Source organism: Pieris napi, chromosome 5, assembly GCF_905475465.1.
Source record: "Pieris napi chromosome 5, ilPieNapi1.2, whole genome shotgun sequence".
NCBI lineage: Eukaryota > Metazoa > Arthropoda > Insecta > Lepidoptera > Pieridae > Pieris > Pieris napi.
Genome location: NC_062238.1, coordinates 7,647,283 through 7,665,687, shown reverse-complemented (window position 1 = coordinate 7,665,687; position 18,405 = coordinate 7,647,283). Strand labels below are relative to the sequence as shown.

The 18,405-nt window shown below is 31.7% G+C and overlaps 2 protein-coding genes and 2 long non-coding RNA genes across 7 annotated transcripts; 1 reads left to right on the top strand and 3 right to left on the bottom strand.

Moving 5' to 3' along the window:
• Positions 1-398: 398 nt before the first annotated feature.
• LOC125049735 lies at positions 399-970 on the bottom strand. Of its 2 annotated transcripts, none has more exons than XR_007117048.1 (2): positions 582-970; positions 399-470 (listed from the first exon to the last, which is right to left on the bottom strand). It is a non-coding gene; the product is annotated as an uncharacterized LOC125049735 (long non-coding RNA). The 2 variants fall into 2 exon arrangements; XR_007117047.1 differs by having other exon boundaries at positions 630-970.
• Positions 971-2,336: 1,366 nt separating this feature from the next.
• On the bottom strand, positions 2,337-2,817 carry LOC125049734. Its single transcript, XR_007117046.1, has 2 exons — positions 2,672-2,817; positions 2,337-2,370 (listed from the first exon to the last, which is right to left on the bottom strand). It is a non-coding gene; the product is annotated as an uncharacterized LOC125049734 (long non-coding RNA).
• Positions 2,818-4,783: 1,966 nt separating this feature from the next.
• On the bottom strand, positions 4,784-7,872 carry LOC125049722 (zinc finger protein 226-like). 2 transcript variants are annotated; one of them, XM_047649158.1, is made up of 8 exons: positions 7,698-7,871; positions 7,376-7,505; positions 7,172-7,304; positions 6,959-7,077; positions 6,724-6,866; positions 6,378-6,576; positions 5,345-5,463; positions 4,784-4,947 (listed from the first exon to the last, which is right to left on the bottom strand). In XM_047649158.1, exons 1-8 carry the CDS (start codon positions 7,772-7,774, stop codon positions 4,815-4,817), a joined length of 1,053 nt encoding a protein of 350 aa, XP_047505114.1. In that variant the 5' UTR covers positions 7,775-7,871; the 3' UTR covers positions 4,784-4,814. The 2 variants fall into 2 exon arrangements, with proteins under 2 accessions (XP_047505114.1, XP_047505116.1); XM_047649160.1 differs by lacking the exon at positions 5,345-5,463 and having other exon boundaries at positions 4,785-4,947; positions 7,698-7,872.
• Positions 7,873-9,115: 1,243 nt separating this feature from the next.
• Positions 9,116-14,698, top strand: LOC125049719 (zinc finger protein 93-like). 2 transcript variants are annotated; one of them, XM_047649154.1, is made up of 11 exons: positions 9,116-9,352; positions 9,437-9,621; positions 9,787-9,919; positions 9,989-10,118; positions 10,446-10,642; positions 10,934-11,112; positions 11,494-11,689; positions 11,819-11,934; positions 12,691-12,926; positions 13,115-13,142; positions 14,237-14,698. In XM_047649154.1, the coding sequence occupies exons 2-11, from the start codon at positions 9,497-9,499 to the stop codon at positions 14,304-14,306; spliced, it is 1,410 nt and encodes a 469-aa protein (XP_047505110.1). In that variant the 5' UTR covers positions 9,116-9,352; positions 9,437-9,496; the 3' UTR covers positions 14,307-14,698. The 2 variants fall into 2 exon arrangements, with proteins under 2 accessions (XP_047505110.1, XP_047505109.1); XM_047649153.1 differs by having other exon boundaries at positions 9,116-9,621.
• Positions 14,699-18,405: the final 3,707 nt, after the last annotated feature.

Below are 18,405 nucleotides of genomic sequence, written 5' to 3'. Positions count from 1 at the left end.
ATAATTTTTATTAATCCCTCTTTTCATTTCATTGAGTACTTGCTGCTTTTCAATTTTCACTTTCTAAAAGTATAAATTTATTATAAACAATCAACCTTTATGACTCTAACTTAAACTGAAATTGTTTGTTAGACATAAACAGAGATAATTCCAACTAGTAGTAATCACTAATAAAATCTACACTTATATATAAATCTGCTTACAAATTGACATTAAAAATGTTCAAACACAAACACCAAACCTAATTAAAGCTTAAATCAAACTCTAATTTCAGTGTTCACACTAGTCTACGTTTTTTTTCTATTGTTTTTTAATTCCTTGGACTATCCTTCTATTCCTTATCAACTTCTAGTAAACCTTATTTTCACTCTTTATTTATCAATCCACAGTACTATTTCTATTGTTTCTTCTAAGCGGTAACAAAATATGTTGCTTCTTCATTTTGCAGATTAGTTGTGAGGTTCCTAATCCTAAAAATATCAAAGTATGAGTACTAATAATTATTATATATCGCGATTATGCAATTTCAAAATATTGTATTTATTTGTAGCCTTAAATTTCTGAGAAAACATGAAACAAACCATAATTAATTTAAACATGCAATTAAAATTCATATATTGACTTTGCACCTTCCGTAAATTCCACTTAAATCGAAAATTGTTCCGACCTTGCTGACATTCTAATGTCCCTTTTGCAGCTTCCAATAATTGGAATTTGCAATTATTGCAAATTTACAATAATATTGTAGTTTTAACTTTTATTTGTTTATAAAAGTGACATTAGGAATACATTTAATCCAGAGACAATATGACGGAATAAGGTGCTACGAACGGCAGCTCGCATCTACGGTGTCGACTTAGCGGTAATGTATCGACATGCCTCTTGGCTACGAACGAAGCGTTTTCGACAGTACAATTACGCAAAAGCGGTAGTGTATGTAGAATACTTTTCGACACCAATATGGCTAGACCCCCTGGACTGCGTTCCGTTTTAAATTGTAACCAGGGGGTCTAGCCAAGATGGCTTAACAGTAGTGTATGTAGAAAGTCGAAAACTAAATTTGTATGAAAATGACAGCCCGTGTCGACAGTCGGTAGCCTAGGCCCTAAAGGCGTGAGTCGGGATACAATAAGCGACGCCATGACAGTGCTACGAAAAGACACACATTAACGCTTACGCTATTCGGTAGCCAACGGCCAATTAATGTTTCGGCAGTGTAGAAAAAACGGCGTTTCTCCGCCATGTTTTAGCGTGATCTCAAAAGCTGCTGTTTGCAATAATTCAGTACAACTATTGCCATCTTTAATCGCTACCGTTTTAAAAACATGTCTTATTTTGGACGTTTTAACGAAATGATTTTAATTTGTTATCTGTTTTTTTTAACTTTCTCGTGTTTAGAGTTTTAGTTTTTCAATGAATCAATGCGAGGATAACTTAATAGACACAGATAAATATGAAAATATCAAGAAAATCAGCAAATTAGTAGAGGTAAATCCTAGTTATATTGGATATCTTTTATTGATATTTATATTGCATGTAAGTTCATGAAATTGTTCTTTAATTTGAAAAATATATATATGTACCATTTAATATTGCATATATTATATAATCACAAAGAAAAATGATTGTACATTTTATTTGTATATTTCAGATGAGAAAGCAGTCACTAATGAACATAATTAGAAGTTCTAAATACATTTTATTGTAATTATAATAGAAGCTGATAATGATATAATATTGATTTAAATTAATCAAATGAAGTGGATTTATACTTTATGAACTTTGGAAATATAAAATCTAGTGAGCAATACTAAGTAATGGTAAGCAGATATTTTCTTTAATTATTTACTAAGTCAATATACTAGAGATATCTATTATAATATTGTTAATGAATGAGAAGTTTGAATTCAAGTCCCTTGGGAGTTACTGACATTGTAGATGTATTCATATTTATATATGTAGATAATTAACTAATAAATGTAAGTGTTAGTTTGCAGCAATGTCAATATCTTGTTTGTATGCTGTTATATACAAAAAATTGTTCAATTCATAAAACCTAACGTTAGATATTGTGATAATTTCATAAAATTACTATGATACCTACAGTTACTATGAATACATCCTGGGCGATTAAAAAATAGTGATTGTTTCCTTAACACAACAATTGTAAATAATAATAGTTATTGTAAAGATATAATTCTTCCCAAAATCTACAAATGCAGTTTGTTTATAATAATGTCTCATTAACATTCAAACTGCTGTACTTATTAAGTTTAAATGTAGAAGAACATAGTTTCAGTTACTGTTTCCTGTTCTTGAGGTAATGTTACTTAACCAACCATTATTTCATACTCCATAGCTTCTCTTTTTCTGAAAAGAAAATATTTTAGTTAGTACTTTGATCAAATAGAAAACTGACAAACTAAACTGTAAGATCGGTCCAAGGTTTGTTCAATAGGTAACTTTAGTATTAAAACTCTTTACTTAATTCTAAACTTAAAAATATACTTAATTTGTCACTGCTGCTTATTGTCAATTAAAGTTCTTAATAACCAAACAATGTCAGTAACTCCCAAAGGACTTGAATTCAAACTTCTCATTCATTAACAATATTATAATAACTTCTCTAGTATATTAACTTAGTAAATAATTAAAGAAAATATCTGCTTACCATTCCTTAGTATTGCTCACTAGATTTTATATTTCCAAAGTTCATGAAGTATAAATCCACTTTATTTGATTAATATAATCAATATTATATCATTAGCTTCTATTATAATTACAATAAAATATATTTAGAACTTCTAATTATGTTCATTAGTGACTGCTTTATCATCTGAAATATACAAATAAAATGTACAATAATTTTACTTAAAGAACAATTTCATGAACTTACATGCAATATAAATATCAATAAGAGATATCCAATATAACTAGGATTTACCTCTACTAATTTGCTGATTTTCTTGATATTTTCATATTTACCTGTGTCTATTATGTTATCCTCGCATTGATTCATAGAAAAACTAAAACTCTTAACTTAAAAATATGAACTCTAGTTTAAATTATTATAATTACACGAGAACGTTAAAAAAAGACAGATAACAAATTAAAACCATTTCGTTAAAACGTCCAAAATATGACATGTTTTTAAAACGGTAGCCATCAAAGATGGCAATAGTTGTACTTAATTATTGCAAACAGCAGCTTTTGAGATCACGCTAAAACATGGCGGAGAAACGTCGTTTTTTCTACACTGCCGAAACATTAATTGGCCGTTGGCTACCGAATAGCGTAAGCGTTAATGTGTGTCTTTTCGTAGCACTGTCATGGCGTCGCTTATTGTATCCCGACTCACGCCTTTAGGGCCTAGGCTACCGACTGTCGACACGAGCTGTCATTTTCATACAAATTTAGTTTTCGACTTTCTACATACACTACTGTTAAGCCATCTTGGCTAGACCCCCAGTATACTAGTCAGCTTCGTTTTTCGACACAGTTTTCAAATGATTGCATCAAAGTTTTTCAATTCAACAAGAAAAACTATTATTGGAGTATTATCGCATTAAAAAAATCTATATTAATATTAACTGTCAATTGAATTAATACTACAAAGAAAGTAAGTATTTTTTAATTAGAAAAAGTCTGTTTATCATAACTCAACTTATATTAACTTTCATTAATTAGTCCAAGCTAATTCTTTAATTAGAATTTTAAATGTTTGTTATTAAACTGTAAGTTATATCAGCCGTTAGGCATTCAAGTGGTTTTGATTGATCACGTGATCAAAGCACTGCGAGTACCTTACCTCGAAAACGCCAGTGCTCGCAGTAGAAGTATAGCGGGGATTTGTGACGTCATATATTTCCCTAGGACGCTGCGGCTGTATACTGGCAGTCCATAACGGAACGAATTTTTGAACAGTGGGAGCACTATACAGTACTCGCAGTGTATATCGGAACATACCCTAAAACTTCTAAGCGGCAGGCGCTAATAAACTATAGAGTAGTATGGTTTCAGTCTACTGACGCTTAACTTTAATATAAAGGCCGATTTACATTATCTTAGTGTTTAGGAGAGTGCTTTAGTACAACTTGAAAGGCAAGTTCTTTAGCGTAGCGTTTACTAAAGCAAGTAGCGTTTACATGTTTCAACTAAAGTACTATCCTAAAGCACTCTCCTAAACACTAATGATAATGTAAATCGGCCTTAAGGAAGACCAAATAGACATTAGTCTACTTAGTAGGATGAAACCCATTGGAATTTGGAAAAGGAGAATATTCGGAAAGAGGAAGGGGTCACCCCCCTTTTTAAGGGTAAAACACGGTTTATCTCGATTTCCGGCAAAACAAAGTCCTATGGAAAAAAGTCAAATGGCAAAGTTGTAGATAATAAAAAGATTTGTATTTATACTTTTTTCACATAACCTCAAAATTTATGTGAAAAATTAAAAAAAAAAAACATTTTTTTGTTTTTTAATTATAATCTTTAACAAATTTAGTTCTTGCATTTGTAACTTTATTTAAATTAAAAGAGTAATAACATCTTGTCTTTATTGGCGACCATTTTTAATTGTATGGCCGTGTACATCGGTTTTAAAGAAATAATGAAAAAAAATATTTCTTAGGTGACCGTTTTGTTTGGAACGGAGTTTATAAATGTACAAGGACTTCTTTTCACAAACAATTTACTTATATATCTTGACATTCTAATTACACACGAAATTTCTAAAGCTTCAAGCGAGATTTTGCAGACTTCTGTAGCAGGTACCTTCTGTCTTCTGAGTTCTGTTCACATTCAGTCAAATTTACTTATTACATGACATCCGCGTTAACCACATCTTTATTTCTTTCTTCATTTTGGTAGCGCAAGTAATCTGGTACACGACCTCTTGGGTGTCCCGTTTTTATTTTGTGAACTTTTCTAAGGTGCTTGCGTAAATAATGTCTGAAAAATAAATACAATTTGTAAAAGTTTACTAACGTTACGCACTTTCCATCAAGTTACGAATTATAGAATTTAAATTGTAGTCAAAATTTTGTTCTCTTAAATAGGCTCAGTAAGTCTTTGTGGTGCTTTTTTATAAATAAGACTGGGTTACACATTTTAAAACACAAAAGACGCAACGCGCGATCGATTCGTCTGTGATTTGTTAACGGCACAATTAGTTCAATATGTAAAGCGTATTGTATATCCGTTTAAATTTGATTTGAAATAAAACGAGATATAAATTAGTTGAACATTTGAATGTAAAGTAATTAAACTGTTTATTAAAAAGTATCGATGGAAAAATATCATGGAACATGCATACCACTGAGTTTGTATTATATTAAAATATCTGTACCTTATTTTAAAAGTTTTACAACAAATATCACATGGGAAAGGCTCTTGATTTAAATGCATATCTTCGATGTGTTTTGTAAGGTCATGCTTCGACGATGTTATCTTCTCACAATAAGGACACTAAAGAGATAGAATATACTATTTAAAAAAAATATATTGACTAACTAAGTTATGCATGTTGGTTGTTCTTGTTCTTTCAAAACAGGTTGAACCCTCTTGTGGTGGTACATAGGAGGAGACAACTTTCTATCACTAGTTTGTCACGTGAAGAACACACGTCTACAAAACATCTATTCTATACCTTTTTTTATAGTAGGTAAATCTTGATGTATAGAATACGAAAAGCAAGTCATAATTATTGAAGTGAAACTTCTTTAGGCGCATGAGGGTAATAATAATATTAGCGTCACAAAGATGTGCAGCGTTTTTGTCGAAGAAAATGGAGCTATTGAGACCGGTTGGAAAGAGTCAGAAGGGCGAATGACCATATAGAAATTCTATTTTTAAAATTAAAATTTCGTTAATTTATGAAATATTATGTACATATTAAGACATATGGAAAGGATGAAGGGGAAAGAGAACCGCCTTAGAATAAGGTGGATAGAAGATATAGAAGCAAATGGAGAAAGAATGTCATGGCAAAGAGAGCTTTGGAAAAAGCTGGAGGAAGACCTAAGAAAGGGTGCCGATCATGGAACTGAATGAAGTTGCGATTATAAGTAATAAGAGCAGAACAATTTTGCCCTAATCCTATGAATGTAACTGGTAGAACTGGTTACATGTGTCCAGGAACACCTAGGCACATTTATCAAATGTTACTTTAGCAATAAATATAGTGTGTGTAGTAATCAAAATATAAAACGTGGTGGGACACAACGTCTGCCCGAAGTCGCCAGGGGTATAGGATTTTAGAGAATTTCAAAGCAAAACCTTGGCACATACACAAACCAAGGGAGTTGGACATTACAAATCGAAATTTTATTTTCTAATTAGAAGATTTGCTAACCATGCATTACACATAAATAAGTAGGTACCTTGTATTGAATACTGCTGTGCCGACGATCCATATGCTTTTTTAAGTTTCCATGTGTGGTAGTTCTTTGAGGGCATTGAGTACACTTAAAAGGTTTGACTTTTAAATGAATTCTTTTATGCACTTTTAATAGTTCCACTGTTCTACCTCTGTATGGACAAGTGTCACATAGGTATGGAAAACTATTGCTATGGCTTTTTCTGTAAATTATAAAATAATATATGAGTATTAATAATATTGAAATAAAAAAATATCTTGTGGTTCTATCTTATATCTAAGAAAATTAAAAAAATCAAGAAATTTGAGAAAATCCTCGAGTTTTTTAAATTTTTTGTATAAAAACGTACAAATGAAGCGTTAGTTGTCCAACACAAGCTATAGTTTTGCCACAGACTTCACATAATGCTCTCTCATTTTTCTCTACCTTAAAATCTAATTCTGCATTTTCATAATTTTTATTGCATTCTGTACAGTGTATGTCATATGAAATCTGGAAAATAATATGAAAAAAACTTAGTTGTTTTTTATTTGCTCTTGCCTGAGTCCACAAAAAAATGAATCAAAAGTATAAGTAAATGTAACCATGTCTAAAAATTCTTTATTGCAAGAGGAACAAAGCCATGTATCTACTTCATCATCAGAGTGATTTGGTTGTGTTTCCTGTTCAAACACCTGCTCCTGATCAGTTTTCATAATAAGTTCTAAAAATAATGACATTTAACATGTAACAGATAAGTTAGAATATAGAATAATAATGATAAAGGAGACACAACATAACATTTTTAAATAGCTTACCTTTCCGGTTTGATAGCCTTTTTAAACAGTTTTGGTTGTTTCTGAGACATAGCTCCCGAAAGAATATTGATCCTTTAAGTAGATTGAAGCAATTTTCACAGATATATTTTGAATATTTGTCAATTTTATGCATCTAAAAATTGTACTTTGAAATTAGTGCAATTTAATACCACCAGGTGAATATGCTTTTTATAAAAAACTTACAAAAACTCCTGTGATGTGCATAACTTCTTTGGAAATATTTATATGACTTGTATCATCAAAAATAGGAATATTAGCATTTCCTTGGTTACATATTCGACACACGTCAGAAAGTGTTGAATCTTCTGATACACTGCAATCAGTTTTATTTTAGATTACACGCTTATTTAACTTTAAATTAACTTAATCAATTTTACTATGTTCAAACTATTTACATTATTAATTTCTTGAATGATACTTTTTCAGTTTTTTTATTGAAATTTCAGTATAAAATTTATTTATTAATACGAGTTTAGCTAAAGCAACAAATAAACTTTTAACTTACGATTGTAATATATTTGTCATACTTTTTTCCATAGCGTCTACAAATGATCTTGACTTTAACATTAAAAAAGAAGCCATGGGGTTTAATAAATAGATTGAATAATTTCTCTAATTGTTTTCAAAATAATAATAGTTTTTGTTAAAACAACAACAAGGGCTAAGAACTTTTGACCACAGATTGGATATTAGTATGTAGGACTTAGGAGTATACTACTTTAGACTCTGTGCGTTTTCCAATTACAGCACTAGAGCGCATTATGCGGCATAATGCTCTACGTTGAATGTTCCAACTACAGCAACGCTTCGCACAATAGAGCACTCTCAAAACGAATGCTCTCGCGTGCTTCTCGTAATAAATACCAACACAGTGACAGAAAATTGACCAGTTTTTTTCTTTAAGTTGGCATTTATCGAAATTTTCTTAGTAAATATTATTTATTGTTGAAAAATTTGTTTCGTCGTAAATTTTGAAAATAATTAAAGTTATTTCAAACTACTAAAAAAAATATATATAAGTATGGATGAAGGTATAAATAGTTACTTTTTTTATATTACACATTTAAAATATGAATAAATTTTATTTTAAAATTCGGATCTGTAAACAAATTTATTTTACAGGATTATACTCTTGTAAACATTGCAATGGTTTTGAAAAAGTATATATTTTTTTTAGAAATCATTTTAAAAAAATTGCTCAACACGTAAATGATGTAAACTTCTTACATGAAACTATATACTTTACTGTTAATTTAGCTTGTTAAAACCTTATATTCTTTAAAGGTTTTCTCTTATTTCAGTAAAAAAAATGTTAATGAAATATTTTATTATAATAAGCGTAAAAAGTTTTGAACCAATTATTATTGTTAAACACATTATTTATACATTAATGAGGTTGCTAAATGCTAACTCTATTCAGAACATTTTTTTTTCAACACTGACTTAGCGCACTCTGCTGATGTATTTGAAAACTAATTCACGTTCCAATTTAGCTTCAGCATTATGCGGCATTGTGCGGCACTGAGTCGCATAATGCTCTGTAATTGGAAAACGCACTCTCTCTACTATTTAGAGTTTAAAATTTATTGTGTGTAAAAAAAGCAACTTTATTAAGGCTATTTTTTATTATTTATGTGACTATTTCTGCCGACACCACAAAGATAAAGTAAAATAAATAGAAATGTATATTGTAAAGCTTATCTGTGACCACTGACAAAATATTATATTGTAGGGATGCGATTACCCGAGACTCGAGAGTCGCGTATACTTGATTGACTCGATAGTGGATTTTCAGGCGACCATACGATCTGACTGGTAGTTGGTACATCGATTCGCCTCTTTAAATCCCAAAGATCATGAATCGCGATACAATTTATGTCAAATCTGAAACTTTGTGTTTTAACTTTTAAATGTAATGAAATTTTTATTAGGAGTGTAGTTAAATTTTAATTATTAGTTGTGCAAATTCTAATAGATCAAAAATCCAATTGAAAATTAACATACATTAGTACTTTATATTGTTTCCGTTGTTTAATCCTTAAAACTATATACTTTCTCTTGCTTTTTGGATGTGGATTTAATATAGTTCGAATCGTCACTTAAATCTAATTTGACTCTAAGTCAACTAGATCGTATGCCCACGATCCGATCTGCAAAAAGGTCACCGATTCTATTTCTTGAGTCCATCCCTAACTGTGATCAAAAGTCAAAACAAATTACAAAACATCTCAATTCTCGTTTTAGCTTGGCTTGTATCTACAAATGTTTTCTTTTATTAATCACACAGTATTGACAAAATAAATCATGATGAATGTATTTCTAACAAAAAAGATGGTATCAAAGTTAAGCACAGTATCTTATCCTGTCACAAATAAAATTTCTGATGATGGGAGCTTGAATGACCATTGGTACAAACTGTTTTCAGACAGGTAAACTATCTCTTCCTTTGATATAAAACAAATTTAGTACATCATTACTTTAACAATTAAAATAACTCCTTAAAAAAATACCATAATATCCAAAGATAGATGAAAAAACTTTTATAACTAATTGTTACTCAGAGATATGTTAGATATGTTTTTTGTAAATTCTAGGCAACTGCCACAACGGCTTTCAAAGGAAATGATATGTAGAGTTTGTGGACGAAATGGTTGTACACCACTTAGTGAACACATTTCAGATTATGATAATATTATGGGAGCAATAAGCAGCATTGGCAATGTAGCGGTGTGTATAAAAAATACAAAATAGTTATATTGCTTATATAACTCTTTAATAAATATAATTAAATTTCAGATTAGCACTGATGATTCTTTACCTAAATACATATGTACTGAATGTTTAGAATCTCTTAAGGTAGCTATCAATTTTAGAAAGAACTGTGAGGTTGCAGACAGAAAATTTAAGAAGATATTGAATCCCATGGGTAAATACATCTTTAAATTAGATAACAAGCCTTAGCCTTTATTTAATATTAAGGCTCAAGTAGTACATGACTTCAGTAAGTAAAGAAACATTTGTTATTCATGATACTTAATTGGATAATTCCTGAATGTATTATCATAACATAAAACAAGTTATATTAAATATAACTTGTTTTATGTTAGTATGAAGAAGGTATAAGAGTGGTATGCAAATTTATAGTATTTTTTCATGCCAGGCAAGTTGCAAACCCACAAACTGGACCAACTATCACTTTATTTTACAATCCTTGTAAGGCTATGGAGTTGTAGCATAATTATATTTTTTTCAGGAGATCCATCTTTACACTCATATCCATACTCAAAACATGACTTCCAATTAATACTTCACCATTTTAAGAAGAAAAGATTAAAACATGAAGAGGCTCAGGAATTGGAAAGAAAGAAAAAGGAGAGATTACAACAAAAGCAACAGCCAAAGAAAAAGGAGATAAAATGTTCTTCCTGTGATATGGCATTTACTTCAAGGGTATGTATTAAATTAACTGCTTGAAGATACACAAATAATGAGTCATAAACATGATACATTGATCATCATTAAAAAGGGGTAAACAACATAAACTTTACACAAAGATTGTGTACAGTTTATTTTTTACCATAGCAAATGAAGGTTTCCTTGCGATATTTTGTGATGTGTGAAATGTTGATTGCATAGAAAAATGCCATTGCTGTACAACTGGAGTTGAGTTGAGATGAGTTCAGCCCCAAGGTTGAGAACTGCACGGTGAACTAGGCTAATGCTGCTTTAAACTTCTTTCAGGATGGTTTAATAGCCCACAGACAAGTGAAACAATGTATGCTCCGAGCATGTGATGTTTGTGGTCAGCTTGTCTATAGTATCGCGAAGCACATGCGTCATTTTCACAAAGAGGTCATTTCACATAAGTGTCCAACTTGTGGTAAGGAGTTTCCTGTTATTGCAAGACTGAAAAATCATATGTGAGTTACTTTAATTATTATTGTAGAATTTGCTGACGGCACCGCAGTCTCACGTTTAGTTTCATTAATCTATGGCCAGACTGATAGGGACAAAATTAATAGCTATTGGGAGCTCAAAGTTTATTATAGGTGTTTTTTTTTCAAGATTTTTCTTGATAATATCAAATAAACGAAAATGACATACTTGTTTGACAATCGAAAGCAACTTAATTAATGAACTATATCCATCGTATATTAAATAATAGGACTATATTATATAAAATTTCTGCTCATCCTGAAATTCAAAAAAGAGAAAGGCAAAACATCCTCGTGTTAATTTTTTTTAACGTACTTTTTTAAATTATTTATTTCAAATAGAATTGTATGTCCGTATGTTCTCAGGCTTGTCCATACAAACACATTCAATTTCTTCTGTGATCTGTGCCCTTACAAATGCAAGTACAAGTACTATCTAGTGATGCATATGCGCACACACACGGGCGAGAAGCCATACAAGTGTACATCGTGTCCCGCCACATTCGTTAACCCGTCAAATTTGAACAAACATAAACTAACACACCAGGAAAAACAGTTTAAGGTGAGTTAAAGAAAATATTTTTAATATGTTTTAGCGTCTTTCTTTTGTTGTTGTTATTTCATATCATATTTAGAAAATAAATTAGTTTTTTGATAATCTAAAGGAAATAATGTTTTATATTTTTTGCAGTGCATTATGTGCGACAAAGCATTCCGAACAAATGCAGGATTGCGCGAACATCACGACGCAACACATATGAACATAAAACATGCTTGCAATTTCTGTGGAAGGGATTTCTGCTATAAGTACGTATTATTGAGTATTATAAGTATTACTATATTAATAAAATGAAAATTTGCCAAAAACTAAAGCTAGAGATAGGGCCTCTCTTGTCTATACTCCGATTCGGCCAAATCTAATCTGTGATATTTGTTGTTAGTTAGGAGCTGTCAAAATGTTTTTCCCTATGACAGTTTTGAGATGATCAATATGTGATATAGCTAAAATCAATCGAAGAAAGATAAGTCAGTGTCTATTATTACTTTTTGCCATGAGGAGTTTATTTTCTGTATTACTTTTTCTATGCTAATTGCATATGTGGCCGCGCATTTACTAATATATTTAATCACAATTTATCTTATTAAACCATTTGTGTGATTATTTATATTTAAACAAACATCCATCCTTGAAAAACTATTTCATGTAACTCTATTTCGCGTTAAACTCCCAAAACTACAATATAACGATATCTCTATAAATTGGCACAAAATGAGCCTAACGTAAAGTTTACACTGTAAGCTAATATCGATGTAGGTAGTCTGTACGGAAAGTACCGGAGTGTCAGATATGCGAATTAATAAAATTCTTGTTTGCTTCACGTAATCTAGGTAATATAGGTTTAATTTTGTCATATTAAGTATTGAGGTACTGCTGAACTAAAATAACAATGTTGCCAACATAAAAATAAAGTCTGGCCACTTTCCGCACAGATTATTATGCAACATTTGCATTAACATTAAACGTCTGTGGCATATTATGACACTAACATACTATTGAATTAGGTCAGACCTCCGCAAACACGAAATACGAACACACAACAGAACGAAGAGAGATTATATAGGTGGCGAGCCGTCCTACAAACAAGTTGAAAGAATGCAAAAAGTAGACGTGGAAATGGACAAATGGCGACAGGATATGGTTCCTCAGCCAATTGAAACATATATAGAACAGAAGCAGGACTATTTACCGCAACAAATATATTACACTGATGTTAACGGGATTCTGCAGCCAGGAATACGTGAGTAAAATTCATGTACTCATACTAAAATGTGCCAATCGCGACATTTTAACATCTATGGAATGCAGACGATAATTACTAGCGGTACGCGTGCGTGTCTTTTGTCTATTATTTGTTGAGGTTTGATCTTATTTAAATTGAATTTGGGTAACTTTTGTGTTAAAAATAACTTATGTTTATTGTTTCAGCTCAACAACAAACCGTTCAGCTAACATTGTGAGTAGCCTAAATTTCTTCCGTATTTTTGCTTAGGGAGCGTTCAAGACCCCCCCCTCCATGTATCGCGCCGTAACGTTTTTCTGTACCCAAGTATAGTAAAATGTTTCGTGATCACTTAGTGACTAAAGTTAACCTAAAAGTTACCATTATCTGGTGTAAAGCACTGGAAAGTCGAAAATAATATTAACAATAACGCGTGATTAAATCCCCGCCCCGCATCGTAACGTTTTACAAAGAGACCCCCTTCCCCCCCAAAATTCGTTACGTAATACCTGAACGCTCCCTTATATATGATGAATCCCCCAATAGGAGAGAGATCAGATTAAACACTTTTATGTCAAGTAGGTGATCAGATACAAGTCTAGTACCAGTTAGTCTAGGTACAAGTTTCGTGTCGCTGAAAATCGAAGCCATTGACGACGTATTAACTAAATCCGTTCGTTTATTTAATAATTAGATAAAAATGTTTTCAACTACCTATACTATTGTAGTATTTTTAATTAGAACAGGTAAACTGACGTTTACGGTGTTGTCAGTTTTTAATGAAATAAATATAGTGTTGTGACAAAATGAATGATTGAAAAAACTCCATTACAAAAAAAATTAAACTCGAATTAATAATCGGTGATGTCACTAGTCGCCGCGCCGCGCTTTGTAATAAGCCGTCAAAAACTGATTGTAGTTACATACTACTAGTACCTAACTTAATAAGAGCACTTTTATACAATTTTAAAATAGAAATAATAATATTCTTTTATAGTTTGAAATGATTAACTATTCACACTCATTGTTCATTCATCTGTTTGAACAAGAACTGAACGTATCAATATTACTTTAAATATAAATAAAAAAATATAAAGTGACATTAGCTACTGTCAGTTGGCTTCGTCTAATTAAAAATACGACTATAGAATAACAAAAATCTATTTGCCTCAATTTTACTTGAATTAAAAAAAAACGTTCTATCTGCATGATTACGAGACAGTGACGTTTTTAATACCTTTATTAAAAAAATATCTTAGTTGTAAAAACTATAATATGTTTTTACTCTTTGTGTACAACCTTTGTTGTTATATGATTTTCTTTTTCAGACCGGAACTGGATATGAAAAAGGACGAAGTTAAAGTTTATGGGGCACAGCAATCTTTGGGATATTTTTAAAATTAAATTACGTGAATAATCGATGCAGGAAAACAATTTTTTTAAGTCACTAAAAGCTAGCAACAAGGGAGAAAACGTAATTTAAGTGAATTGTAAACTGCCACTAATATATCTACATAGGCATTTATATTTTAGTCATTGTCGAAATCGTTGGAGCTTAAGTTGAGTGACAATATTTGTTACCATGGTTACGATTTTTCGTATAAAATATTAGATACCCATGGTAACTATTACTCGTTGACCTGCAATTAACCTGCTAACGTGTTTATGTCGGTCGTTCTATAATAGTTTTTTACCGGTTTATTTATTACTATGTGACACAGAACTTTATCAACGTAGATCAAACCTCCCTACTTCGGCGGCTTAACTTTAATTCATAATTTATGCCTCACGAATAAGGGGGCGTCCATAAATTACGTGAGGTGTTTTTTTAAATTTTCTGTACCTCCCTCCCCCCCTGGTGAGATATCGTGAGATTTTATTCAACCCCCTCCCCCATCCCCCAATCTAACGTGAGATTTTTCAAAATGTGTAAACGCGTTGGATTGTTACTGTAAAAAGAAAAAAAATTTGCTTCGTGCTTTTATTTACGACTATAACAAAATAAGTGAAATGTTGCGCGTTTAGGTATGGATTAAGCGGGAAGTTCCAGAGATAGCCTTTAGGGTCAACCGTTTCCCTAATTTTTTTTTAATTAGAAAAAAAATTGCGTGATATTTGCCGAGACCCCCCCTCTCTCCAACGTAAGATTAAATGGGATTTGACTCGACCCCCTCCCCCCCTTAAACACCTCACGTAATTTATGGACGCCCCCTAAAGCAATTAATAGTTTGAGGTGGTAAATTTATCTTTATCTCTGGTTTGCAATTTTCTTATATAGATGAGTTTTCATTATGAATGAGTATTGTTTATTAACATAAACAAAAGATGAAGGCTGAGGCCACCACTTCTGTCACAATTGTATAATAATCAAATCTTATTAAAATGTGATTAACATTATATTGTATATCTTGCTTATATATGTAAGAATAAACTGTGCATCAGAATCAATATTTATTTTATTTTATTAACTATAGAAATGAAAAGATCTAATGGTCTTTATAAAAACGGTGTCTATTATCCATAACGCATTTGTTCATATATATTAATAAAAATGAATCGCAAAATATAAAGCACGCGAAATGTCGGATAAAATTTATAATAATACATAGCTTCGATCCATTAAAAAAGTGTTTTCTTTAAATTTACTATTTTTGAGTACTTAGGTTTTTATTCCTGGAATTCGAACAGTCTCTATGAGGTAGCATAGCAAATTGTTCCATACTTGGTGTAGCAACTAAAGGGTAGGCTAAGGAAAAATATCATATTAAGGCGAAACGAAGTTCACGGAGGCAGCTACTTTAAAATAAATTTAGATTTCATTGGCTTTGACAAGAATCGATTATCGTAAAAGAAGCGAAGCAAAAAGAACTTTCTTCTATGTGGAATGAGGATTAAGTTCAGAATTTATTATTTACAAAATATATTCTGGGAAACAAATAGGTCGCTAAGGCAGTAAATCCGCTCTCACGGGTTAAATTGAATCACTGAACACCTATCTGCGAGGCGTGGGTTAATACATACTTTATTTCTCATAGGATCTTGTCAATACAGCCATAAAATCATAACGGATGTTCACACGGAAGTCACGTTCAATAGATTATAATGATAAATTCAATTTATTTCAACTCTTTTATTTCAAAATTCTGTCAGTTGCACAGGTATTTAACAAGATAAGTATTAATGTTACGTGTATACCGTGTATATATGAGGAATATTTTACTTAAAACTGTAAACTACCAATTACAATAACAACATTATATTTTATTGATTTTACAATATTCTTTGAAATTTTTTATTCATGTAGAACATAGATATAATTAAACAATGTAAGTTACGCAAACACAACTTCGAACACAATAGATGTATGCGATATAGTCAATGCGCCACCGGGATTGTCTCTGGCACATACGATACCAAAGAGATTTCATTAAGCCAGCTTACCGAACGCGTGAAATAGTGCTTGTTAGTTTTATGGCTTAGGATTTCGAACTGTAATCCTGTTACGAACTGTAATAAATAGTTAGTGAAAAATGGGTACCTACGTAAAAACCACAACATGTATTGCCTAGACATGCCTTAGGCTATAGGGGTATATGTTTAACATAATATGTCTGTGTTGTCCAAATGCGTAATTAAAAAAAAGCTATGACGGTCTCGCATGCGGCAATCGCTGGACGGGGTGCGGTGAAAAGGCCTAGCTGTTACCCGCTCTTGCCTATTAGCGAATAGTGGGACACGAACTTTTTGTGAGAAATGGGTAGGTTAGTAGACTTCCCCGGGTATAATTAGGAACAAGAGGTCGAGGTTTGGCGTATACGTTATTCATTATTACCATAACAAATTATTTAGCTGGCCTGTTAATTAGTGTTTATTTGTATTAACATAAAAACTAAATAAATTTTTTAATAATTAAATAAACATTTGTTTTATATAAACTTCGAACTTTTACTAGAGACTAAAATAGGATGAAATTACCTAAGCCGAGAGTGGTGACATTCCCCTGGGTAATTCGGAACATGTTAGTGCAAAGCAAAGTCAGCAGTAAAAATGCGAGACGTGATTACTAATCCAAATTAATATTCATAATCTGAGAAAGCAGTGGTGTGGCAACTATCGTATAAATCTTATTAAAGTTTACCGGCACCTGGGACTGCTCGGCCCTGGGGGCCCATATTGTTACCGTGTTAATTACTAGCTTACAAATTAGGCTTTAAACCTTTAAGGGCCTATATGGTCGCCTAACTCCAAAAAAGTACATTGTTTCTTTCCATTTTTCGTTATCATTTCTTGAAGTAGGGAGAATGGAAAAAATATATGGTGGAGTTAAGTAGTTTATGTATCCATTTTGAAAGATCGATACACGATTTAAATAACTTCGCTCGATAGAAAAAAAACCCAAACATAGCCAATTTTTGACACTTTGAATTCATTTTATGACGAAAATGTATATACAACATGATTTTGAAATTTACACGATATATTTTATCGCAAGCCAAGTAATCCATTTCAAAAAAAAAATTGTTAAAATTACATTAATTTAATGTTTTACATAGTTAATTGTTATTACGGGCCGGCGCGCCTCAGTGCTCCAGCTCTCAACTGCGCCCCGCAGTCCATACCGAGACACTGACACAGCAATTCGTGCTGGGACCTTAATTCTAGAAATGCATAAAATACGTATTCTTCTTAGTTTTAGGGGAAATATAATTCTAATGCAGTGTTAGCCTAGTGGCTTCAGCGTGCGACTCATCGCTAAGGTCGTAGGTTCGATCACCGGCTGTGCAATGGATTTTCTTTCAATGTGTACCTTTAACATTCGCTCGAACGGTGAAGGAAAACATCGTGAGGTAACCGAGATGTCTTAGACCCAAAAAGTCGACGGCGTGTGTCAGGCACAGGAGGCTGATCACCTACTTGCCTATTAGATTGAAAAAATGATCATGAAACAGATTCAGAAATCTGAGCCCAGACCTAAAGAGGTTGCAGCGCCACTGATTTTTATTTATTTTTTTATAATTCTAAAATATAAGTTGGCATAATTTAAAAAAAAATACTACCTATTGAATATTATCTATACTTACCAACAATATTCAACTTGCAAATGGTTATTTATTTCTAACTGACAATGTCAACATTCGGATTCACTGTTGAATTATTTAATCCAGAAAGGTTTAAGCCAAAATTCGCAATCTATGTCATATTACATTTTGAAAGTACTGTGAAAACTGCAGCTTTTGTAAACATTACATGTCAATAATTATAATTATACGACTAACCTGTAGGTGATAATATATTAAACATTAATTGTTTCGGATTGGTAGGCATAGTACTGACACCTTACCTAAAAGTATGTAAAAAATAACAGAATTTTAAAATATGTATAGGTAATGTATATAGGGCATTTGAGCCCTCCCAACCTAATTAATATAAACGTATCTTGATTGAAGTTAATTTGGTCTGTTGTGCAAATCGTAATTTAAGTAAGATATATTTAGTC

Bases quoted from the DNA above. Each gene is read 5' to 3' on its own strand.
- LOC125049719 (XM_047649154.1), top strand. From the start codon at position 9,497: ATGATGAATGTATTTCTAACAAAAAAGATGGTATCAAAGTTAAGCACA. The intron at 9,622-9,786 runs GTAAACTATCTC...TGTAAATTCTAG, and splicing joins TACAAACTGTTTTCAGACAG to GCAACTGCCACAACGGCTTT. The intron at 10,643-10,933 runs GTATGTATTAAA...AACTTCTTTCAG, and splicing joins ATATGGCATTTACTTCAAGG to GATGGTTTAATAGCCCACAG.
- LOC125049722 (XM_047649158.1), bottom strand. From the start codon at position 7,774: ATGGCTTCTTTTTTAATGTTAAAGTCAAGATCATTTGTAGACGCTATG. The intron at 7,078-7,171 runs GTAAGCTATTTA...CATTATTTTTAG, and splicing joins AAGGCTATCAAACCGGAAAG to AACTTATTATGAAAACTGAT. The intron at 5,464-6,377 runs GTACCTACTTAT...CTATCTCTTTAG, and splicing joins ACAGCAGTATTCAATACAAG to TGTCCTTATTGTGAGAAGAT.